The sequence below is a fragment of the Sesamum indicum genome, linkage group LG1, assembly GCF_026168435.1.
Source record: "Sesamum indicum cultivar Baizhima isolate 11 linkage group LG1, ASM2616843v1, whole genome shotgun sequence".
Classification (NCBI taxonomy): Eukaryota; Viridiplantae; Streptophyta; class Magnoliopsida; order Lamiales; family Pedaliaceae; genus Sesamum; species Sesamum indicum.
The window spans coordinates 3,898,106-3,925,109 of NC_142657.1; the positions used below are offsets into that span (position 1 = coordinate 3,898,106).

At 39.3% G+C, this 27,004-nt stretch overlaps 2 protein-coding genes across 2 annotated transcripts; one reads left to right on the forward strand and one right to left on the reverse strand.

Annotated features, from left to right (window-relative positions):
- Positions 1-2,641: 2,641 nt before the first annotated feature.
- OZS1 (C4-dicarboxylate transporter/malic acid transport protein) lies at positions 2,642-5,383 on the reverse strand. The gene is made up of 3 exons (XM_088884153.1): positions 4,698-5,383; positions 3,790-4,595; positions 2,642-3,475 (listed from the first exon to the last, which is right to left on the reverse strand). The coding sequence occupies exons 1-3, from the start codon at positions 5,205-5,207 to the stop codon at positions 3,115-3,117; spliced, it is 1,677 nt and encodes a 558-aa protein (XP_088740279.1). The 5' UTR covers positions 5,208-5,383; the 3' UTR covers positions 2,642-3,114.
- Positions 5,384-8,395: 3,012 nt separating this feature from the next.
- Positions 8,396-25,386, forward strand: LOC148789339 (uncharacterized). The gene is made up of 2 exons (XM_088879670.1): positions 8,396-12,008; positions 25,166-25,386. The coding sequence occupies exons 1-2, from the start codon at positions 8,396-8,398 to the stop codon at positions 25,384-25,386; spliced, it is 3,834 nt and encodes a 1,277-aa protein (XP_088735796.1).
- Positions 25,387-27,004: the final 1,618 nt, after the last annotated feature.

Genomic DNA, 27,004 nt, shown 5'->3' on the forward strand with positions numbered 1-27,004 from the left:
TTCTTAATTCTCACACCTATATACTTATATTTGAAAATAACTAATCCAAACATATTATTAATTTTCGCACAGAAACCAATAAAGTATTTTTATACAAATATAATTATTAAAAATTAAAAATAAAAATAAAAACACAACCAAACGGGCTCTAAATATTTGGCACTCATCATGTAAGATAGATGGGGAAATAAGGGTGCATGTACAAGACAAGTTAGGTCAATTCAAAGGCATGGAAGTAGATTTGAAGGGCAATATGTGGAGAGAGAGCCTCAGGATATATCCCATCACCTTAAATCTCAACCAACCATTAATGAGATTGATTGAGGGCAATTCAACTTTGTTGCTGTTTCTTTGGGTAATGGAGATATTGTATGGCCCTCTTCCTGATTTATGTTATAATACAAATATTATGTTATCTATTTATTTAAAAGGGTAAAATTGTAATTTTAGTATCAAAATACAGGATGATTTGTAATATTAATATCATATTTTATGAAAGAAAAATATGCAATTTATCCAGAAAAATGAGCAATTATCTTTCCTATGAAAAATAAAGCAGCAACTTATCCCACCGTGTTATTAAATATAGAGCAAAATATCCTCTAGGTCTAGTGGTGCACTACACGCATTCCATGTGCATCTAGACATAATTTTTAACTAATAAAAATATTATTTTATATATATGATTTAATATATTAATACTTATATATTTATAAAAATACTATTTAATATATTAAATTTATATATTACTTACATAAAAAATAATATATATTTTTTCTTTCTTCTTCGTCTTTCTATCTCCCTCCCCTCACGCCTCTATCTCCGCTGCGATTGCCCCCTCCCGGTCGCCACCCCCTTCCTATGCCCTGATCCACAGCCCCCCCAACCCCCACCCAGATCCACCCTCCTCTGCTGGTCTCTCTCTCTCTATATATATATGTACTATATATAAATACATATATATAGTTTCTATTGTAAAAGTATAAATATACATGTATATATAAATATATTTAAATTAAATTATATAATATATAATTTTATTAATTTTTTATTTGAATTAGATAAAATCTATACCATTGATTTATTAAGTAAATTGAGACTGTAGATTGATCAAATCCAAATGTTATTAGATAAGGAGATAAATGTTATTTTAAATTTAAAAAAATTAAAAAAAGACGTTTGATAGGAGAATAACTTGCTCCATTTTTTATAACATAGGGGGTAATTACTGCCACATTTTTCATGGGGGTTTTACTTCCATTAATACAGGGGTAAGTTGCATTTAACCCTATTTTGAAATAACCAACTTTAGTTTCACATTTTAAAAAAGCGTTGCAAAATTAGTCCCACAGAAAAAAGTTTTGACGGAAAGGCATGTGGCCGTTAGTTTACCAGCTAAGTGAGTTGTGGCAACTTGGCTCGACAAGTTTTGAGACTAACATTGCAAATCACTCTTTATTTTGGAACCAAAATTGCAGTTTTTTGTGTGTTTTGCTTTTGTAAGGTTGGTAAGGCCCAGGAACGCGCTAGCGGAAGCAGAAATGTAAACATATACAACAATGAAAAATTAAAGCATAATAAAAAACGACCCAAGGGTTGTACCCTTGAAGTTTCCCGGGATTCGATGTAGTATGGAAATAAAATATAAATAAAAATCATATGAGACTTGTTTGGTGTGAAATGAGAAAATAAAAAGAATGAAGATGATATCTTTTGTTTTCTCGTTAACTTGGCCGAAACGTTCACCGGTGGTTCTAACGTAGCAATCCTCTGAGTGTGTCCACACCACATTGGAAATAGGAATCTCTTGAACTCCTTGCTAGAAGAAAACAAGAGAAAATTCTCCAATAGAATGAGAGAGAGGGGGCGGCCGAGTGGCTTAGGGAAGGAGGGATTATTTCTTTTGTATTGTGTAATAATGTGTAATAATATTATTCCTAATAACATTATGTACAAAAATATTTATATACCTTATGTAGATGTACATAAATGTGTTTAGTTACATTTATTCATCTATAAGGTAAGTCGTCTTGATTCCAAATCAAGAAGATGATCAAAATTGCACTTTCCAAAAATGCAATTTGTTAGTCAATAATTTCCTTTCATAGAATTTTTCTCACACGTGCTTAATGGGGTGTGTGTTGGAACAGGTGACCAAAAACCAATTAGATTAGCGATTTTGAGAACCATTAAAGCAATTTTTATTTATGCAATATTATCCCAACGAATATGGTAAGTATTCGTCTTTCTCGCATGTGCCTGTTGTGCTTACCAAATTGCGATAAATGCTATTTTGACGTCACAACAAATGCCCACAAACCACTTAATAACCCATGTAGTTAGGCTGTGCATTAAATGACGGCTACAAAACCAACTTCCGAGCGATGGTTCCCACTTGATTGGAGATGGCAAATCTCTGCAGCAGATTGCTAAGCACATAAATCCAGTCACAGAAAATCAAGCTCTTTGGATGTATACAGAATGTGGGGACCCTGAACCATCTACAAAAGTCACTTTTATACCATCACAAGCTAATCATTGTTAGAAATTATCCTTGCTAATATTTCATTGAACCGCTCAACGTAGTATCTCACTGGTTCATGAATAAAATTTTGTCAGCAAGAATGTATATAACATCTATTGCAGGGACAACATCTGCTGCCTCAAACAATTGTAAAATAGCTTTGATTTTGTCAGATTGAAGTATCAGAAAGCATACAGGAACCTCTACGGTTCAAGACAAGTATAGTTTTTGCCAAATCCCAACACATACAACCTCGACTTCAAGGGTACACAGTTTGGTATTTCTATCAAATGAGATTTTCTCCTACATCAGATTCATAATAGAATTGTCTATGATGTATTGATTTGCAAGAAACTGGTTGTACCATTACATAATAACTGACTGCTCTCCTTGATCTCATAGTTTTTCTAGCTCTCAATTTTTGATCTACATACAATGACCTGGAAATTATTACAACAATGATAAATCTGACCATAGTTCAGTATCGCTTCCATGTAAGTCCTAGGTGAATGATTTTTCAAACTACAAATGCATTACTGTCTCTCTCTTACATGATCTTACATCGTTCTTTGTCTTATTTATCCACCTTATTATCCTTTATCTGTTGAATTATGCTCTGCTGAGTTATGCTTTCCTATGTTTGAAACAAATGACAGTGGTGACTGCTTCGTCCAACGTCTTATGTCATACACTTTCTTCAATGGTTTCTTCTCCTTGCCTTGTCTTCTCTTTGTTATGGCGATGGCAAGGTCGTTGGGGAACAATGTTTTCCACACAAAAGCATGGAGAAGCGTTGAAACTAACAGTATAGACACAATTGTTGATGACATGAATGATAGTGTCAAAGCCAGGCCCTTGCTAACTACAGAAGGGACCTGTTCTGCATATTTGATGGTTGCTATTGAAGCTGTTGTCATGGGAAAGGTGTAAGACCACCATGCCACTGAAAACCTGTCAAAAACACTACAGATTAGTGGTATTATTGGCACAGTCTGATTCAAAATGCATCTTCTAATGTCTTGCATAGTTCTGCTCATACAGATCAAAAGAATGTGGAGTCTTGAAGTTTGATCTAATTACAGGTAACGGTTCTCAGTTTCGATGTTTATGTAATTAGTTATTTCACTCATGGTAAATTGCATCTATTTGTTAGCTGACAGCAAACGTTGGGAAGATTAGATGTAACCTCTCAAACTTGAGGGGACCCACAAGTAACTGGACGAAAACTTGAGGGGAGTATGCTGTAATTGTGCCAAAAAGGTTACCTGAATCCCCTGAAGAAGTTGATGCGCACGATCAATGAGCAATAGAGGAATAGTGCAATGAAGTAGCAGGTCCTGGACAAGCCATCAAATTCATCATAAATAGCTCCCCAAGCAATGCTAGCTGCGGCTGGAGTTGCAATAAACATGGAGTACACAGGGTGGAGTTCCTTAGGCAATGCCTCACTTGTCGGCAACCTCTGATACAACGTCACAAACACTACAAGATAATGAGCAAAACCGATTGCCCACAAGAACTTCCCTGCTTCTGACCACCCGACTTTTGCAGCCAGAATCGCTCCCACGAAATTTCCAACCACTGACAGATGGGAGGAAGGATTTGCTACTTTGCAGAGACGCCTTTTTCCTCCCGACAACCACTGGCCATATATTTTTAAGTCAAGGAAGACGATGGGCGCCATGAACGTGCACCAGACGGCTGGATGCAGAGTGTTTGGTGCAATACTTGATGGCACGCCAATGGCTAAGAACATGCAGACGACCCATGGGGCAAAGAAGAAGTTGACTCTAACAGGGTGAAAGTATTCTCTTTTCACAGCTTCGAAATAGAAAGCACATTTCAATGCATACGTGATGAAAACTGCGACAAGTACACCTAAAGCTAGCAGCCAGATTGCTAGGTTGATCAGTGGTGTAATATGGAGGAATTTAGTGGCTGGACTTGTGGCCAGCGCCCGCCAAAGAATGGCCTGGCTGCTCAGGCCTAGACAAATACCAAAGCAACCAATGGGGAAACGGAGGAGGAAGGGCCATTTCTCATCCTTGGGTAGAAGTATGTCCTCAGATTCCTGAAAGAAAACAGCAGATGGATCAAGAATTGGTAGGGTTACAGGTATTCAGCCTTATGCTTATCTTAAGCTGAACAGTTTTCACACACACATAGAGTGTACCTTGACTTCGTCTAGTTCAGGGCCTCTGAGAGCCGCAAAGTATCTTCCAGCAGGAACGCTTTCGTTAACTGACTCATCAATCCCTCCAGAGACATCATTGTATTGAAGATCAACCCCACTTTCCTTTCTCAGTGGCAACTTGGAGTTCTGCTTAACAAGAGTAGATTTTGTCTTGAATATGCTAAAGTCCCCTTTCCTCACTTCTGCACCAGTTGCATAAGCAGAACCAAATCCACCAAAACTTTTTCCACTTCTTGGCAATGCCTTCCTCTCCCTTTTATCTCCATTCAGCACTGAAAATCCAGTTTCCAGCGACACTTGCCTGCTGAAATTCCGGTTAGGCTTCTTCACTTCTCGGGCTTTGATTGCTTTGTTAAAACGTTTCTCTTGTTTTTCAGCCGTTCTCGTGGGCTTATCTTCTTCATGTTCTTCGTCTTCGACTTCTGGTACTTCATGGATATCCACGAAATGCGTTGCAGGTGATCTTCTTGAGGTTTCTCTCATTTCCATTTTTCTTCTAAACTCTAGCTATAATATTAATTATGCTTCAATTCTTATTAACGTCTAACGTTAATAACATCAAAATTTCGAGTACTTTTTGCCAGTACTTCATATGTTAGTACTGCTTCTGTAATGTGCAAAACAGGATCACGAGAATTCAGACATATATACTAAAAACTTCATTTTTTGGTGGTGGTAATTGTTTGGGTACTATATTTTAAACTGAAACCACTGCTTTTTTGGTTGCAAAAAGTGGCTGTTTGAAGGGTTTTCCCGTGAGAGATAGTCAGTAATTTGTGGTTGAAAACAATGTAAACAGGCTTAGGTGATCAAGTAATTAACTGGCCAGACATGAACCTCTATATCCTTTATAAAGTTGAGGAAGACAGTTCTGAGAATTTCACGGGTCTGAGAAAGAGGAAGCCAAGCTGTAAGAGAGTGTTGTAGGAGAAATAAGACACTTGTGGCCTCAAATTTCTCGTTCATCATCATTCATGACTCCTTACTTGGCTTTTACTTCTGTTTATGTTGTTAGGCTTGAGGATTTTAAGAATGTTTTTAGCGCCCGTTTGATTAAACTGATCAAACTTGTGTCTGTCACCGCTCTTCTTTAATAATCACTGTTGCGATTAATTCCACCAGAATCACGTATTGATAAAAGTTGTAGTTTTAATTTCATCGCAATTATTTTTCATCTAATTATCTATTATGCACGTTAAATAATTTTTTAATTTCATTATGAACCTTAAAGTGAGATTAGTTTTAGAATTTAGTTATAATGTATATGCATTTGATAACAAATATGTAAATCCAAACCTCATAATCACTTTCTCTATAATTTATTACCTTGAAATTAATTATCTTTTAATCAATTATGAAATCAGCGGACCAAATTGGGCCTTACTTGAAATATTATCAGATTATTTTGCAAAGATAATTCCCGTAAAAATATATGTACTAGAGCTTAAGACTATGTGTTGTTGATGAGGGTTAAATTATTGAAAGACAGAAAAGCGCTTTATTAAGGACATAATGGTCATTTTAACCAAGATACGCGCAAGAGTTCACGGGTCGGGTCATTTTGGACCCACCCCGCAGGTTGACCTATAACTTGATGATGGCTGAGCACCACAAGATTGAAGCTAAGAGCCCCTTAAGACATGTGGACTAATCTATAGTGTCAAATGAGACCCTATAAATACTTCAGATCTGACCCACTCAAGATAACTGACATTTATTGCTTTGACTCTTTGACTTCACATCGCATATTTCTATCTCGACTATCAACTAACTTAGACGTCGGAGGATTTTCGTCGGGACGAACCCGACTAACCTAACGTACTTATTTAATTCTTTAGGACCCATTACATATTTGAGGAGGATACATGGCTAGATCTAGATCGTCGATCGAGGTTGCTTATTCAAGCCGGATCAGTTGTCAAAGCCTGATGGAAGGTAAAATCTGATCCCATGCATGTTTGGGTAGCCGGTATGACGTTTGGGGAGGTTTGAGGTAGACTGGTGGGGTTTCGTCCTATTTGATTGATCTTTCGTTGCTTTGAAAATATTATTAGGATCATTAATTGTTTAGCGTATGGTGTTCTTCTGAGAAGTTTTCACCTGTTTTCATTAGATTAGAGCTTTGTTGCTGGTCTTGGTGACTCTTTGTGTTGGTTTTGTTATTAAGATAATAACACCGCTTATTACTAAAAAAGATAAGATTTGGTGTAATTAAATGTAAATTTTTGTGGTTTAAAAAATTACATTTAGTACTGTTAAAGTTTATTTCCATTCGTTAGTTAAGATTCACCGAATTTGCATATATTAACAAAATAAAATTGAGAAAAATCCAGAGACCCCCCCTATGATAATAGGAATGTTCAAAAAGTCCCCTATGAAAATTATAGTATCAAATACCCCCCCGTGATATAAAATAAAGTTTAAAAAAATCCCTCCATACAAAATTTGTGCCACACGTGCTTTGACATATTTGCCCTTCTCTCACAGTTAATATATAATATTATATATATTTATTAATAATAAAATATTATCTTTATAATGATTATTTAAAATATTATTTTTATAATAATTATTAAATTAAATATTATATATTTTATTAATAATAAAATATTATTTTATAATAATTATGTAATTATTTATATAATAAAATATTATTTAAATTAAATTATAAAAAAAAATTGCTGTGGCGGCGGCGGTGAACCGCCGCTGCTGAAGAGGAGGGCTGCGTCGGCCCTCCTCACCCCTGGGTGACGGTCGTCGCCCTACGCAGCGAGGGCGACGACCGTCGCCCATAAATTTGAAGGCGATGTCGGTCGCCCAAAAGGCTGGTGGGGGGACGGAAGGGAAGGGGGGAGGCGAGAGGGGTGGGGTGGGGGAGGGGGTTTGCAGGCGGGCGGGGGAGGGGGGGAGGGGGTGGGGTTTATAATTATTTTTTTATTTTTTTAAATTATAATTATATATATTATAAATATGTTTTAATAGTATTAAATTATACTTATGATAAATTAAAATAACTATATATTAATAAGCTTAGTTTGACTAGTTGACTAGAAGGGGTATTTTAGTCATTGTGTTTAAAAACATAGGTCAAATTGACCAGGTGTCACGGGCTGCCCATTCACTAGGCCCCGTGACGCGCACTTCGGCCACTCAACCGTTCTACATGGCCGACCACTCAGCCTTCATCGACAGACGCTGGACAACCAACTAGTCTTAGAGTCCTAGGTGTAGGCCTTTTATTGCTTTGTTACTACTTTGTTATTTGCTTTATGTTGTTTAGATTCCTCAAGGGGACGTTACGCCTCTTGAGTTGCAAATTTCAGCTTTCCTAGTGTCTAGTGTAGGCGATAGGATTTATTTTTTTAAGCCTATTATAGGGGGGAATGAGTTCAAGAAGCTTGGTTTAGTGACGTGTTGGAGTCCCCCTCAAGGCGAACCCCTTGCTCTAGCATCGTTGATCATTGTATACGCATTTTCAGTTCAATGCAATTTGGTTTTCTGAATCCGCGTGCGCAATTTACTGTTTTGTGATTTGTTCCTCCCGACTCTGATATATTCGGCGCGCTGCATTTGTGCCGAGCGGAGGTATTGGCGGACGTAGTCAGCGGACTACTAGCCACACGACGCGCTGTGTGATAGGCGCCTCGTGAGAGGTGGTATCAGAGCCTCGTGCCACGATGGGGCCGAGGCGGACCGCTACTGCTGCGAAGGCATCGGGGCAAGATCCGGAAAGCCCGCGACATGCCGCAGCTTCATCCAGCGAGAGAGCTGAGAACCCGGAGGACGGACACTCCCGGTTGGCGGAATTGGAGACGAAGGTCTCTTCCCTGGAATCTGAGATCACGGTGCTGAATTCGGAGTTGGACGAATGTCGGCAGGTGATTCAGGAGATGGCTGGCGTATTCGGAAACGACAGCATTGCCGATATCCGGCGTGACATGGAGCAGATGTCCATTCAGATTGGATTGCTCCAGCGTGCAGTGGGTAGCACGCCTATGGTTGCTCACGACCCCGGTGCTAGGCTTCGAATACCAGAACCGAAGGCCTATAGCGGTGAGCGTGATGCGAAGGAGGTCGAGAACTTCCTCTTCGACATGGAACAGTACTTCCTTGCGGCAGACGTGCGGGACGAGGCAAGGAAGGTTGCGACTGCGACCATGTACCTGACTGGTGACACAAAGCTGTGGTGGCGGACCAAGTTTGCGGAAATCCAGGCACATCAAATACAGCTCGACACGTGGGCTCTTCTACGGGAGGCGATCAGAGAGCAGTTCTTCCCCGAGAATGTGGAGTACAATGCCAGGAGGGCATTGCGAAAGCTTGAACATACAGGTTTCGTGCGGGAATATGTCAAAGCTTTCTCAGCGCTGATGCTGAACATCCGAGACATGTCGGAGGCAGACAAGCTGTTCACTTTCATGGAAGGCTTGAAACAGTGGGCGAGAAACGAGTTGCAGAGGCAACGAGTGACTGATTTGAGTTCGGCTATCATTGCGGCCGAACGCCTGGCCGATTTCAACCTAGAGACTCAAAAGGATAGGCAGGCGACGCCTAGTCCTGAGCGGGAGAAGTCGAATGGGATGAGATGGTTCAGGAATAACTTCAACAGAGGTGGGGGAGACCAGAGGCCCCACTCTCAGAATGGCTCACAGGGCGGTTCGGACAGGAACAGGTCCCAGGAGAACAGGCAGGGAGCACCCGAGAGGAGGAGAGGGTGTTTGATCTGCGATGGTCCGCATATGTATCGGGATTGCCCGAAGAGACAGGTGTTGAATGCATTGGCAACGACCTTTACCGACAAGGCGTCGTCCTCAAAGAGTGTGGAGCCACAAGCAGAGGCAGGTGGTGAGAATGACACGGAGGAGGATGAGGACAACTTGGGGGCCGTGAACCAATGGTGCAACACATTCTCTACGGTGGCGGCGAAGAGAGTCGCGCCACCCCTTGCGAAAAAGACCATCCCGGCTCTTACTGTGGAGCAGCCGGAGAAGAAAGAAGAAGATGTTCAGCCCCGGATTCCTAGGAAGAAAGGGTTGATGTTCGTTGATGTGAAGATTCATGGCAAGCCGATTCGAGCCATGATCGACACTGGAGCCTCTCACAACTACCTTGCGAGCGCCGAAGTGGCGAGACTCGAGCTCGTGCTGGAGAAGGGAGTTGGGCGTGTGAAGGCGATCAACTCGGCTGCACAACCCATTGCCGGTGTAGCCAAGTCTGTGCTGATTAAGGTTGGTGCTTATGAGGGCAAGACCAATCTTTCTGTTGTGGCAATGGACGACTTCAAGCTTATCCTTGGGCTTGAATTTCTACGGGATACACGCACTGCTGTCTTACCTCATGCCGATTCGCTGATGATGTTGGGGGCGAAGCCGTGTGTCATTCCTACCTTGGCCGGACGTACTGGAGGGAAGAACTTGTCGGCCATGCAGTTTGAGAAGGGGCACAAGCAGGATGAGATCTCCTACTTGGGTACCCTTTGTTTTGAAGAGATGGAAGAGGTGTCAGGGCCCACCCCGGGCGGTAGTAAGGAACTGTTGGGGGAGTCTAAAGACGTGATGCCAGACGAGCTGCCTCGGAAGCTACCACCGAAGAGGGCAGTGGATCACGAGATCGAGTTGGTGCCTGGCACGAGACCGCCCGCTAGGGCACCGTACAGAATACCGCAACCTAAGCTTGTGGAGCTTAGGAAGCAGTCAGCAGATGCCTTGAGCCACAGGGCGGACTTGGCGAACTTGGAGTCGATAGCAGCGCTCTCTTCTAGCGCGGCTGCTATCTCTACGAAGGATCAGGTGCGGGAGTTACTACCAAGAGATCCCGCGGCGCGACGCCTGATTCGGCTTGTCGAGCAGGGCAAGGCTCGACACTTTTGGATCGAGGATGGATTGCTGATGACCAAGGGAAACCGCGTATACGTTCCGAGAGGCGGGGACCTACGGAAATCACTTCTTTCCGAATGCCACGACACACTTTGGGCGGGACACCAAGGACAGGAGCGCACGTTTGCTTCGGTGCGGAGGGCCTATCACTGGCCACAGATGCGGGACGATGTCGAGACGCATGTCCGCACTTGTTTGATTTGTCAGCAGGACAAGGCAGACCATCAGAAGAAGGCCGGTCTGCTGCAACCACTTCCCATCCCAAAGCGTCCATGGGAGAGCGTCTCCATGGATTACATCTCTGGATTGCCTAAGGTCGAGAACTTAGGCTCTATCATCGTCGTGGTAGATCGTTTGTCAAAATATGCTACATTTATCGCAGCACCCAAACACGTTACAGCAGAAGGGACAGCTCATCTCTTTTCCAAGCACATCGTCAAGCATTGGGGACTGCCAAAAGATATTGTCAGTGATCGTGACTCCCGATTTACTGGCGTCTTCCGGACCGAGTTGTTCAAACTTCTCGGGTCCACACCTTCCATGAGCTCGAGCTATCATCCACAGTCCGATGGTCAGACAGAACGCTTTAATTCTATGTTGGAGGACTACCTTCGGCACTTTGTGCGAGGTACGCAGAAGGATTGGGTGAAGCTCTTGGATGTCGCTCAGCTATATTTCAATGTTCAAGAGAGCTCTTCCACCACCAACAAGAGCGCTTTTGAAATCGTTACTGGGCAGCAGCCGCTCCTTCCTCACACTCTTGACATCCCACAAAGTGTGAGATCCCCTCTTACTCGAAGTTTCTCCCAGGAGTGGAAGAAGAATGTTGATATCGTTAGAAGTTGCCTGGAGATAGCTCAGAAGCGGATGAAGACGTATGCAGATCAGAATCGCCGCTTCATTGAGTTCAATGCGGGAGACCTGGTGCTGGTGAAGGTCCCGAATCCGAAATTGTCAAAGTCATCAAGGTGGAGAGATCCTCGGTTGATGCAGAAATATGTTGGTTCTTTGCCTGTCCTTAGGCGTATTGGGACGGTGGCGTACAAGGTGGAGTTGCCGCCGTGGTGGAAGATCCACAACGTTTTCCATGTTAGCCAATTGAAGAAGTATTCAGCAGACAAGGAAGACGATACCCGCAATCAACCCAGCCGCCCACAACTCGAATTGAAGAAGACGAAGGAGAAGGTGGCTGAAGTAATCCTAGATCACCGAGTGACGAGTACCGCGAAGAAAGACCACACCGAGTACTTGGTGAAATGGAGGGGATGCAGCAGCGAGGAGAACACTTGGGAGCGAGTGACAAACCTAAAGGCGTTTCTACCCCTTGTCGAAGCGTACCATGCTTCCGTAGCGCCGGGGACGTCGCTATCTCAGGTGGGGGAGAATGTCACGGGCTGCCCATTCACTAGGCCCCGTGACGCGCACTTCGGCCACTCAACCGTTCTACATGGCCGACCACTCAGCCTTCATCGACAGACGCTGGACAACCAACTAGTCTTAGAGTCCTAGGTGTAGGCCTTTTATTGCTTTGTTACTGCTTTGTTATTTGCTTTATGTTGTTTAGATTCCTCAAGGGGACGTTACGCCTCTTGAGTTGCAAATTTCAGCTTTCCTAGTGTCTAGTGTAGGCGATAGGATTTATTTTTTTAAGTCTATTATAGGGGGGAATGAGTTCAAGAAGCTTGGTTTAGTGACGTGTTGGAGTCCCCCTCAAGGCGAACCCCTTGCTCTAGCATCGTTGATCATTGTATACGCATTTTCAGTTCAATGCAATTTGGTTTTCTGAATCCGCGTGCGCAATTTACTGTTTTGTGATTTGTTCCTCCCGACTCTGATATATTCGGCGCGCTGCATTTGTGCCGAGCGGAGGTATTGGCGGACGTAGTCAGCGGACTACTAGCCACACGACGCGCTGTGTGATAGGCGCCTCGTGAGACCAGGGGACGGTGTGACTATTTATTCGTAACATGAGGGTGATTTTTGATATTAAAAATTTCATAAGGGGATTGTTGATATATTTATATATTACAGGGGGTCAAAATGGATTTAACCCAAATAAAATTAAAAAAAGTCTATTTTAACCCTTGATTGACTTATTGCAGGTCAAATAAATCCTTTTATAATTAAATTATTCTCATACGTCTTTACACATTAACGTATGTGAGAATATATATCTTTACCGTTATAAGAGTCGTTTCATTGAAAAAAAAATATTTGACGTGCAATAAATCAGTAATCAGTCAATCAAGGATAAATATCAATTTTTATTAACTTTTTTTTATAAATATCAGCAAATTTAGTGAATTTTGACTAATGGAGGGACTTATTGTTAGATGGAAGCAAATTTCAAAGGTGTTAGATGTAATTTCTCAAAACACAAAATGTTTATATGTAATTATACCAAATCTTAAGGAAGTGGAGTGTAATTATCCATTTAGACACATTTTTGACTACTGACTTTTGCAATGTAATTATGTGGGACAAATGTATTTTTGGTTCTTAAATATAGTCAATAATGTGATTTTGGTTCCAAATAATTTAAGGTTGCAATTTTGATCGTCAGACTTTAACTTTTTGGCACTTTTGGTCCTTCCGTTAACTTTTTCATTAAACTTAACAAAAAATTAATTTAAAGTGAAAAAAATTGCTAATTTTCCTCCCATTTGGTGGTGTTTTAAAGGTGTAATCCACTATACTCATTTTTTCTATTTTTCTTCAAACTTCAAAAGAAAATAAATTAAGAAAAATAAATTTAAGCAACAACTTTTTTAAATAATCTTAACAACAATTATCAATAATAGAAAAATTGTTATTTGCTGTTTAAATTTATTTATTTTTTTGTTTATTCACTTTTTAAGTTTAAGAAAAATAGATGCGTGTGTTTATATTTTGAGAAATGCCACAACATGGAAAACAAATACACTTTAAATGAAATTTTCGTTAAATTTAACGAAAAACTTAATAGAAGGATTAAAAGTGTCAAAAAAGTTGAAGTTTGAGGACCAAAATTATAATTTTAAATTATTTGAAAAGTAATATTGCATTAGTGACTATATTTTAGGACTAAAAATTGCATTTATCCCTAATTATATTGTTGAAGATGATGCAAGTTGGGAAATTGCATGCTGAAGGAAAAGACTTCTACGTTTTTGACAGACTTGGGGGTAAATTATATTTTTGGTCCCATAAGTGGACCTATTCTCAATTTTGGTCCTACACTCAGGTCAATTAGCATATTGAGTTCTATATGTAGATTTTTTTTTCAATTTGAGGACCATTAAGAGTTTTTCGTCCAATTGATAATGGCAACTGCTCTCTCCGTTAGTTAATACAAATTAAAATAAGGATAAATTATATTTTTGATCCCATAAGTGGATCTATTTTCAATTTTGGTCCCACACTCAGGCCAATTTGCACATTTATGTTTCTCACACGTCCAGATCACATGACTAATGGCCTGACGGAGAGAGCAGCTACCGTTATCAATTGGACGAAAATTCCTCAATAGTCCTCAAATTGAAAAAAAAAAAAAAAAACCACATATGGGACTCAATGTGCGAATTGACCTGAGTGTGGGACCAAAACTGGAAACAGGTCCACTTATGGGACCAAAAATGTAATTTACCCACAGACTTGGCATCCTACAATAAAAAATAATATTAATGATAAAATGTTAAGTAATAATTTAAAATTATTATTAAAAGTATATTTTAAGTGGCAATAATTTTAATTGCCATTATATAATTATTAATAATAAGATTATGTATTAAGTTGTTACTACAAATAATTTAGTTATAATATATGGTAAATTAAATCGATACTTAATGAGGTTAAATTTAATTACACAAATACCCTACTTTTTATAAAATTACAGATACCCTCTTTGAGGGTGTGTTAGTACAATGTACTTCTAATTTTACAAAGAATAGGGATATTTGTGTAATTAGACATAATCTTAGAACGTGTCACTATAATTTATCCTATTATATAAAAACTGACAATTATATTTGTTTTCACTATATTGACACTGTACATGTGCAACACTAACTGTTTATAATTTTAACTTTATACATAATTTTTTTATTACTAGTTATTCTAATTACTTCAACATTTACTTATATATTGTCACTATTAAATTATGAAAATGATCATAGTGACAATTTTAATATCGTTAATTATTTGATTTTTTCTGTCGCTCATATTCTTTTGTGTAGTGGCACACCAAAATGATAGTAACGTCACAAGGTCTTATTCCACCAACCAAAGTTAAAGGTTTCTTAATGTTCAAGTATGAATTTTTGAATTTAAATCCGGTCATATGTTGCTTGTTGTATAAGGAAATTATCCAAGATATCTATGAGACGATTTTGGACGACGAAGGTCCCTGGAGCTGGTGTACGAATGATCTTCAAGAAATGGGTTTGACCTACAAGACAAAAGCACGTTAGAGCCAAGCTGGAAAGGGTTCTGCCGATGGCTTTCCAATGGTCAAATCAATCAGAATTCAAACGAGGCGTAATGAGCTGTACATATCCATAAGATAATGACAGAAAGTGGTCCAGGGGCCCAAAGGCCGTTGCATTCTCAAAAGTGTCCACAACAATAGTTGTACTACTCTGACATTTTGTTTTCAGTGTCCAGAGGTCTCGACGACCTACATATGTCCTTTATGTTCTGAATGCTTAAAATTAGTTCTTGGTAGGAAAGTGAGTCTAGGGACCTCCGATAATCCTGAGATCTTACAAGGTCTCTGACGTATTATGAAGGTCTCTAATAGGGTGTAAGAATATCCTCACATCAGAAGCCCTCCCAATTTTTGAGTTTATCTACAGTAAAGTTCAGTAAGTGGAGATGATGAGACCTTTAATCTCTGTTTTCAAAGTTCTGCTCCTTCAACGTGCATCTCTTTTGAAGATGGCGGTAGTTTTTTGAAGTTTGAATAAGTTACTTTCTGCAGGATGTTTGCACCGTATCGCCCTATTGTTTTTGTACAGGTGTTGTTAGGTCATCTACTTTTTTGCAGGGATGCGCCTAATAGGAAGTAACACGACTTTTTGGGTTTTCACGCACATTCTTAAGGTTTAAATATCAAGTCTTACTCATGAAGTAACCCTTCGTCTTCCAAAACTTCTTTTGTTTGCAAGAACTTCATTTTTGCCAAACATCTTTGTTCTTCCAATCTTCCAGGTTAGTTTATTCTTTGCCTATTCCTTTGATTTTGTGTCGTCAACTTCTTATGGCTCGATATAGCGCTTCTAGCTTGAGAACCCTAGCCATAAACTTAAGGAGACTAACTCCGAACATGAATGTGCTTCCCCGGTTTCTCTTTGTTCTATTAATCCCTTACTACTTCTAGGCAATAAGTTTGGGCTTCTTGATGTGAGGCATGAGAATGCAGAGTTGTTTCCTGAGGGGTCCATAAACCTAGAACGCCCTTTCTTAACTCTTTCCTCTACCTTAACCGCCACCAATCTTGGCACTCTTCGATCTAAGTTCTTTATCCCAAATGAATATGAACTTATCCTCCCATCACCTGAAAGTAGGATCCACCTTCCTCCTTTCTAATGTCGAACCTTCTTCGTTGTTGATTTTGAAGCTGGTTTACGATTACCCTTACATCCTCTATTCGAAGAGATTCGGCGGAGATTTGGACTCTGTATATCTCAACTTACTCCTAGTTCCTTTAGGAGTATTTCTGCCTTTATATTTCTGATGACCCTTTTTCATGTTGATCGTTCTTATAATAATTTCTGCACCCTCCATCAATTGAATCTTAGTATTGGTGAGAAAGGTATCTTCTATCTCACTAGTAAGAGAGGGTTCAAGCTAGTAACCTGGAATGAGATTTCTCATATTGACTGGAACGAATCATATTTTCTTCATCTGCTCTCCCCATAATGATCCCTGGAATAGTCCTAATAGGTGGTGTATAACAAAACCTTCTCCCAATCCTTTGGGACCTGGGAATGATGAATTCCTGAAACATACTCTTTTTCACTGTGAGTATGATTATCGGGTGTTTATGACTGAACAAATTTTTTTCCTTGTTCGTTTATAACCGGCACCATTCGGCCTTAATGCTTCCTACTTTGGTATATTGTTCTCCTAACTATCATACCGCTTATGAAGTTTTACATTCCTGTTATTGGTCTCTTGATTAAATTGTTTTTACCACATTTTATCATATTTTCCCGAATCTTGTGTATGGGCAACCATCTCCGCTAACATAGATCCATTACTCAGGGTGCTTCTTCTTCTCGTCCTTCTCCTGTTTCTGCCAGGGCTCTCTCTCTTCTAGAGGATCTTCCCAAAGGTCCTAATCATGAGTCAATTGATAACATCATCATTTCTGATTTATCTTCCACGCTAAAAAGTGTCCCTGATACTTCTATAATCTCCGCCGACCTCTAAGAGCGGAAGGGAAGCTTCCCCTGCTACTAGTGCCTTTTTAAGATGTAAAAGGAATTTAATAGGGATAGAAGATTTGAAGATGAGGGTGATAACGATGCTGCTGACCTTCCCCTCCTTGCCCTGTCTAAGAAGGGAGTTTCTATCGTTGAGCGTAAGGCTTCTGCTTCTGCCAGAAAGGCGAACAAGTTTTGTAAACTAGTTCAGGCAAAGGGAAAGCTTAAGTTGCTCCTTGTTTGGATCTCTTAACTATCGCTGAATTGGAAGAGAGTTTTGTGTTTGTCCCTGCTAGTAGTTGTCGATGTAAAAATAATTGGAGGAGCAAGAGCGATGACTGGAAGAAATGAGGGCGACCTGGTTGGCCACAAGAGAATCTCCCCCCCGAGCTTGAGAATCCTGGGGCTATCCTTTGCCCTAATTGGAATGTGTGGGAGAATTCTTCAGTTCTAAGCTCAGTGACTGGTGGTGTTTCTTTTGACCTTTACCGCGGGACCATTCTGCCGCTAGACCAAATGAAACTCTCTATGAGTTCGGTCCCTCAAATGGAATATAATGGTGTCGAGCACCTTACTAGCATAAGAATCCTCCCTAATTTCTGTATCATCCACCTCATCTTTCGTCTTTTTCAGCAATTTTAGAATGTTGCATTCAGATGAATTAAATTCTTCGTGCCTTGTCTCTCCAAGCTTCCAGTTTATGTGGGAAAGCCGCTCAAGCAGAGAAGAAGGCAAAAGCTGCAATAGCTCGAGTTCAGGAGCTGTAGGAGAAATATAAGCTGATTTGTGCTAAAGAACAGAGTTATAGGGAATCTGTAGCCCTAGACAAACAAGAGTGGTAGAGCGAGCTAAAATTTTTGATGGAGGTGAAGGATGGGACGCGAGCAAAGGTGATCAATCTTCAACTCAAATACAATGAATTTTTGAATACTCGTCAGAGGGATTCTGAAGCTTATCGCCTATAGGGTATAGATCAAGGTTAGGAGTTGTTTTGTGTTTGATTCCATTGTTGATGCTAAAGTGTTCGAGGAGCTACTCAATATGTGGGATAAATGCATAGCTCAGACCCATTTTTGGTTGGATATAAAGATGATTTTGATGTAATTCTCCTAAACCTTGTTAAAGATGAAAAATATGAGTTTTACCATGAAGGTCCTTGCAATGTGGAAATTCCTTTGGACGATGAATTCTATGCCTTATTACCTCGTTCTCCACTTGATACTATGAACTAAGAGACCAAGGTCCGCCTTCTTGCTGAATCTGCCCAGAAGCAACCTTCTATCCATCTAGAATGCACCCTATTTGGGTCCTGCCCAAGTGATGTCTGCCGGTTCATGCCCAGCAGCTCTTTCCTGCTAAAGTAGTAGTTCAAGATTCGGAGGTGAGTTATGAAATGAAGTCCGATCCTACTTTAGATTGTCTGCCTTCATTGAGTAATACCAATGTTGAAGAAAATCCCGCTTCCTCTAAAGAAAAATCCTACTTTGGACTGTCTGCCCTTGTGTGCTTTGGAACAATAGACTGTAACTTTACCAATTATTTGGAGTATTTTCTGAACACTAGCTATGCTATGTGTTTTGTTAAGACATTTGTCATGGGGTCATGCTATGTTTTATATGCGTGTACATTCCGCACTTGGTAGTCTTTTTAATATACTTTGATTTTTGGATTTTCTTCATTTCACTCTGACTATTGCACAATGGAAATTTATTATGATAATTTCAAAGGTTGGAGGTCTTTTTCAAACCTTTGTCTTTCCCAAACATTGTCTTTTCCAAACATTATAGAGCGTGGAAGTCCTTTTTAGACCTTGGTCTTTTTCGAAAAAAAATTTAAAGGTTTGAGGTCTTTTTCAGACCTTTTAAAGGTTGGAGGTCTTTTTCAGACATTTTATAAGTTTGAGGTCTTTTTTAGACACTTGTTTTTTTTTTTTTTTGCCAGACATAAAGAATTGGAGGTCTTTCTCAGACATCGTCTTTTTCAAACTTAAAGAATTGGGGTGTCTTTTCCTGACCTTTGTCTTTTCAAACATCATCTTTTCCAGACTTAAAGAATTGGAAGAAAGATTGGTCGATCAAATCTCTTTTATTGGCAGAAATTTCTGAAAGATTCCGTGTGTTCCATGGTCACCGGAGGTCCTTCCCTGATATTTCTTGGAGGCGGTATGCTCCATTCTTGGCTATCTTCACAATCTTAAGAGTACCTTCTCAGTTCGGGTCCAGTTTTCTAACATGTTTGGAGGCTTCACATCTTTTCAGTACTATATCTTCAACTTGGAAGATACTCAGCTATAGTAGTTTTTTGACATGGTTCTGTTCCAAGAGACGTTGGAAGATCAATGATCCCCGTGGGGGCAACAGTTCCTCCTCTAAATCCAACAAGTGGTGTATTCATTGCCTATACACCCACATCCATATAACCTTCAACCATGATGGAATAACCACTCCATCATGTTCATCATGGTAAAGAGTTTCAACTCCTTCTTAACTTGCTTCAACCTCCCTCAAATGAGCTTGGACTTCAAGTATGCACCGGGCTTGATTTAATCAAATTAAATCAAACCCAATAAAAGTAAATTGGACAATAATTAATTAAATTAATTTTAGCCCAACTAAGCTCAAAGATTCATTTAATCCAATTAAATAAATCTAAGCCCAAATACTAATTAATTGATCCCAATCAATTAAGTAAATCAAACCTAATAAATTAATCCAATTAATTATAGGTATTAAGCCCAAAAATTAATTAATCCAATCGATTAATTCTTGATCAATCCATCAAATTGGATTATTACATAAATGATCCAATCATTTATATATTCTCCTTGAGTTAATTATCCAATTAAATCAATTCATTTCTTCTCAAATTAAATCCAAATTAATTCCACCAATTCCATAGTGATTTGTATGTCCAACACAAATAATTAATTAAATCTAATTTAATTAATTATTTTTAATTAACTATTAATCGAAAACACCTGTAACCATAGGTGGCCATCTAGAAACGGTTCGTGGCACTAGAGATTAGGTAAAGCTAGCGTGAACATTTAGGCTCTCGAGTTTCATACAGGTCCGGCCCTTCCGTCGACCATTTCCCGACCTTAGTTTAGGGCATGAAATTGAGCATCAGTTCTCATCCTAGACCAAGCAACTATGTTGAATACTTAAGATGCATTTACTCTTTTGATCGATAAAGGAAACCATTTCCTATTCGACCAATCGCTATGACCATAGACTTAGAGAGTCTAAACCATCTCAGAACACATAGGAGATATATCCATCATATACTGATAGGGGACGGATTCTATCTTGAAATCCACCGTCCTCAATATATAATCCGACTACACTGGACAAGGCTTATAAGGACCACATCGAAGACACAGTCATCTCTCGCTAGATCCAAGATATAACCATCATATGCACGTGACTATCATGATTCGTCAAGTCTAAAGACTAATCCTGTAGTATCGGAGCCGGGAATTCAAGTCATACCGACCATGCCTCCAAGGCTTCCATGTGACGATTCCTGCAAGTCAGTTCAATCAGTTAACAACCTTGTCAACTAATCTACTAAAATTGCATAGACATTCCATGTCTGTCGTCGATGAAACACTGCACTCATCCAATGAATGCAATACTTAGTGTAAGTCGCTATAGGACTCTCGATTCCCAGTCTCGAGATCCTTGAGTTGGAACGTTTCAGACCAACCCTCAGAAGTTGGTTTCATAGCTGTCATCCAATGCGCAACCCAACTACATAGTTTATTCAATTGGTTTGTAGGTATTTGTTGTGATGTTAAAACACCGCTCAACTTAAATAATAAGCATAACAAACACATAGTGCTACAGATGAATGCTTATTACATTCAATAAGATAATATAACATTTATAAAGATTGCTAAATGGTTCCCAAAATCGTCAATCCAATTGGCTTTCTGGTCACCCATATTCTAACAATAGCATTAACGTACTCCTGCACCCTCTCTTCGTCATGCGAAGTCTAATTATAATATTTTGGTACAAACCCTTGCAAAAATAAGTGATAAATGACATCTTGGGGTGTTCTGAACTTTTTATTTTTGCACTTACGGTAGGGGAATATTTTCTCCACCCATATGTCTACGCTAACACTTGACCGAGTCTGTGAGAGTCTTAACCTCATCCTCAAATTCTGGTCTAAGACCCGCCTTTCCCTAGAGGTTCTTATCATACATCTATCTCTTCAATTGTTGTAATATATCACTACATATTCACACGCATATATATATATATATATATATTTATATTTTGACCTATAAATTTATAAATATTACATTACACTAAGAATACATAACATAAGATAAAAAAATTAGAAAATTAAAATAATTAAACTATAATTTAATTAACAAAAATGGTTAAAGCCGTTGTTACTTCATCAACCAACTCAAGAGATCAGTCATTGCCTATCCAAAAATTAAGCAATTCTACCTAATCAAGTGCATATGCACGAAAATTAGAGAGATATTGAAAGTGTTTGTGGTAATAATCAATTCTAAAATAAATAAAATAAAATAAAAACAACTTGAAACACACATATAAATAAGCTATTTTGTAGCGGCTTTTGTAACAGCCTTTTGAGTGAAAATATAGCCCTTATAATGTCCGCATTTGGAACGACTTTTGTAATATCCGCATAACTCATAACATAGTTTCTACATAGAATTTTTCACGGTACTTTATACGGTTTTTGTAATGGTGCCACCAATGTTTTTCCACGGACCATTACAAATTTATTTGGTCGTCCCAAAAACTATATAAAATTAAAAACAACAAAAAATCATTATCAATTTTTGTAACGATCGTCAATGTTTACAAATTTATATCGACTTCTCATACATCCTTTGGAACAACTAACATTATAAGAAATGTTGGTTGTATCTAATTTAGAAAACAATTTGAAAACCCGTTACAAATTGTAACGGTCAATTACTTGTAATGGAATTTGGGATATTAGTAACGACTTCTTCAACGGTTTTCGCCGTTACAAATAACTGAAATTGTTATTAGCCCCAATATGGCGTTCACAACTTATCTGACCTATGCATATTCGAACTGCTGTAAGCCATTACAAATCTATCATTTTTTTTTTGTAATGTTTTGCCTATAACTAAAATACTACCATAAGTTTTAAGTGTAGCAAGATTTTGTTCTGGTTTGCAAAAACAACATCTAATAATAGCCATTCTGCAACTATAGTTAATTAATATCTGCCATGATTATTTATGTTTAACCATAATAATTAACCATACATAGTATAAAGCCATATTTGTTCTAGTGTTTGAACTTGTCATCTCATTATGTATTATAATATAGGATTATTATACTTAGACCCCATTTAAAAATACAAAACTACACTTTTCTCTAAAGATGTTTTGGAATTATACTTGGACCCGCTCCGAAATTCTCCTGACCTCCTTCCGATAAAGTTTGGACAAAAGATGCTGACGTTAGAAAAAAAATTACGTAAATATTCATATTTGTCCCTCATTTAATATTTTAAGTATATTTTTTATACTTATAAAAATATATATTAGGGAGTGAGGTTAACATCATTAATTATATTTTTTTCTTATAAATACATACATAGAAATATTAAATGAGGGGTAAGATTAAAGTTTATGTATTCTTTTTGCTAGTGTCAACAATTTTCATTCAAATCCTAATGAAAGAAGGTCAGGTGTGAAATAATAAATTTTTAACGGGGGTATAAGTGTATAATTTTGGAACTTATTTGGGGTAAGTATAATTTTCCACTTTCAAAGGGGGTCTAAGTGTAATTAATCCTATAATATTGATAAGTTTCTTATATTTATTATTAGCTAATATCTTGATATGCCAGTATAATTATCACTTATTTAACAAAAGAAAAAAAAAACTTTAAAGTGTTATATATCACCATGAGAAAATATGATATTAGTGATAAAATATTAAATGATAATTTTTTTAGCTGTAACTATATATATATAAAGTGATAATAATATTTATCTTATAACTACATAATTATTAGTGACAAAAATTATTTAAATAGTTGTCTCTACGGATAATTAATGACACATTTATAACAATAATTTTATGCTCAATTTTTCCTCACTAATTCTTGTTGATAGCAACTTTTTACAAAATAATAGTAACTATTAAAATCATAAAATTTATTTTTATTAGAAAATAAAATTATTTATCATTAAATATATATAATTAGTGACAATATTAAAATTATAACTTGATTTTTTGGTCATTGATCTTCTCCTTTTTGAAGTGTACTCAAAGTTGTGTAGTTTCATTGTATTAGAAAATTAATCCCACACGTTTCCCAATTCTTTATTTATTGATACTTTTATTACTAAGATTTAGTTTAATTGACAAAATCCATGTTTCATGACTATAAGGTTGATCCGGGTTGATCACGTTTGGTCACGATCGACGACCACGACCTTCCTATGTCACCAATCCGAACTTGATATCTAAAGATAAAACAAGAAAATTAAGCTAGTTGGGTGCGTCCCGACGATGACACTCTGATGCTTAAGTAAGATTTGAGGTCGAAGGAAAATGTAGCGATCTATGTATATGAGTAAAATAGTTGGGTATCAAGTATCTTTTCCCTTCGTGAGTTGGAGTATTTATAGGAGAAGAATTGGGGCCCACCAATGGGTATGTGTTTCGTAGCCACGTATGCAATGACTAAGCAGCTTAAAGGGGCAACACCTGTCTGGGTCAATCCGCGGGTCGAACCCGGGTTATTCTGACCCGATAGAGACGTCATCAAGCCACAATGGGTGACAAACGACCCAATGACCTCACCATGCGACCTCTTTAATGTCTTCTGTTCACCCTAATTTGCGATCACACATGCGACCACACTCTTCGACCTTCGTGCCTTAATAATGTCCTCATGATAATTCCCCCACTTCTTCCAAATATAATTAATTGCTTTAGGAGAAGTTAAAACATCTTTAGCGAAGGTTGTTTGACAGCTCGCTTGGTCGCTCCTTCCATCTCCCTACATGTCATCTATGCCGAGATTTGAAGTTGTAACGGTCACTTGGCAATCAAAACGTCACCCCTGGTAATCTAAATGTCGCATTAATGAGGGGGTACACGTGTCAAGAATCCGACGGCTAGCTCAAATGTCGAAACGATGCGTGCCACCCATCCGTTCGCTATTCAGGGCACGTCTTTTCATATAGTTGCCTATATTAACCCCTCACTTTCAAAACCGACTCACCCACTTCACTTGCAATCGAGATCGTTGCCAGAACTTCAGCGACCTACCTCTTCGACCTCCACAAGGTACCATGTCTTCTATTAATTCTAGCTTTTCTTTTTCTATTTCTACGACCTCCCCTTTGCATGAGGATCCGCCTCGTTTAGACGATGGACCCTCTAAATTTTGGTTTGGGTCGAGATCGAGATCGAGGTATAGGTCTAACCATTCTGCTAATTTATCTGACGACAAACCTCTAGGCATATTAAATTTCAACAGATGTTAGATCATGGCCCTTGGATTGGTATAGGAAGTAAAGTAAAACACACCATTCACCAAATAAAAGAGAAATATTTTATTCCTCATGACTTTGAAGTCCTTATTTCCCGCTCTTTTGATCGCATGCATACACCTCCTAGAGGTTTCTGTACACTATCAACCGGCCATTTCGAGGCCGGTCTGAGGTTGCCTTTAGCTCTCCATCTCGACCCCACCTTTGACAACTTCTGGTCGCTCTATTCTTTCACTACCTCCACAAGATCGGCCGATAGAGGTTTTTTCTATCTTTCAGCTTGCAAGCACTGTAGGTATCTAGAACCCCTTAAATCTAACGTTAGTCCCTAGAAAGATAGATTTATTTTTGTGCGACCCCCACCTGGCCAAAGATGGCCCTTCCAACTTAAATAGTCAGTAGATAAACCTGAGCCAGTTACTGAGGGAGAGGGCTGGATAAGGACTTAATAAATAGCCTCACTTCTAATCTGTTTTTCCCAAAAAAGTTGCTGGTCGAAGAAATTTTCTGTCTCGCGCGCCTCTCTCAAGCATTTGTCCCAGTTTTTGGGTCATTAGGTGATTGTCACTTCCTTTTTTATCGCATACTTTTTACTCTTTTTTCTCTAACTTTTTTATGGTCGCATGTCCACAGAGAACAAAGTCATGCAAGCTCGCATGATTCAACGCCTTCAAGCTCGCGAGGCACGAGCTGCAAGAGAGCGAGCCCTTAAGAGACCCTCAGCCACACCAACTGCTGAAATACCAAGGGCTGAGGTTCCCATTGAGATTGGCAGCGAGGACACGCATCCTCATGATCTCATTCCTCAACCCACACAAGGTACTTCCCCCAGCATTGACGTGGTCGGGTCATAGGTCGGGGAAGGTGATGTTAGTCCCAGCTGGCCGAGGAAGTGTAAGCAAAGGAGCAAGTGTTTTCATAGGTCGAGGCACGGATAATTGCATTTCACTCGGCGATCTGAGGAGGAAGAGGCAGCTGCTCGTGCTGCAGAAGATCAGAACCTGAGCTACCTCAGGGAGATTGAGGAGTGGGAACGGACTACAAAGGGCGAGCTTCAACTGAAAGTCAGGTGTCTGCTGAACTAACTGGAGAAAAGCTCGTCCCCAACTAGAGGGTCTCCAATCTGAGTACAGTGCTCAACACTGAAGTGTGTCAGGAATCTTTGGAGCTTTATAGGGCTAGCTGTCTACCTCGCGACCAGGCAGCAATTTTGAAGACCCCATACCCAAGATTGGAGCAGTTTGGGGCTCATTCTCTTATGTAGGTAACTTCGCAATCTCGATCGTTTTAGTACTTGATTTCTCTGTGTATATGTTTACTCACGCGACCACTCGATCCTATCAGACTACAGCTTTCATGTGAGCTCTGTTTATCAAATGCACGGCTCTTTGCAGGCGTCAGAAAGAGAGCAGCCAAAAAGTTCGCAACCTTCGTGCCCAACTAAACGAGCTGTGAGCTAAGGAGAGGAGTTGGGATGAAGAACGCGCAAGATGGAATGAAGAACGTGCTGCTCTCGAGGCCAAACTCAAGGAGGTAGAAGAGTCTAAGGCTGCTGAGGTCGCGCGAGCACTGGAAGAGGATTCTCTGTAGGGCAAAGGACAGGATTCTCTGCAGGGCACGAATCAGGTCGTGTCCAGGGTACCATGGAGGGTCCCGAGGAGTTCTTGAGCTCCCAAGAATTTGCTAACAGAGCTCGCGACTGCGACTGGAAGGAGCTCGTGACTTCATCAAGACCCCGGTCTTCCAGGTCGCGATAGAGATCAAGGCTACGACCCATATGAGCTAGGGATTCAACAAATGCAAGGCCCAGGCCAACAATTTGAACGCGTTCGCTGAAGGGTTCAATCAAAGCTGTCTCAAACCTTACCTGGATGAGAATTTCCAGCCTTATGCCTCTGAGCCTCCCTTAGAGATCGAAGGTACTGAGTTCGCGAGCTTGCTGGATGATGTGGAGGCCATGAATGACTGAGCTCAACCTACACACCTGCAAATACTTGGAAGCATTTTTTGTATAAACTTAAGATCATTCAAGGAACAATCCTATTTTTTGTCAAACAGTTGTAATGCGGTTGATCCCCCCTTTTGATGGTTGTACAAACTTTTGATTAACTTGTCAGTTGTTACATTTCTTTAATTTAGATCGAATGTTCCATACATGCAAAAATATCAACTTTTTCAGATCGAATTCGCATGCGTAAGTTCAATAACTATGAACTGAACTCCTGAATCCCTTTGATCTCGTGAACTTACTATCTGTTAAGTCGTGACCTTTCACAGGTTTTGCGGTCTTTTTCAGATCCTGCGATCTTTCTCAGATCGAATGATCTTTCCTAGATCCTACGATCTTTTTCAGATCGAATGATCTTCCACAAATCTTGTGATCTTTCCCAGATCCTGCGATCTTTCCTAGATTGAATGATCTTTCACAGATCTTGTGATCATTTCCAGATCCTGCCTTGTTAGATTGTGCGA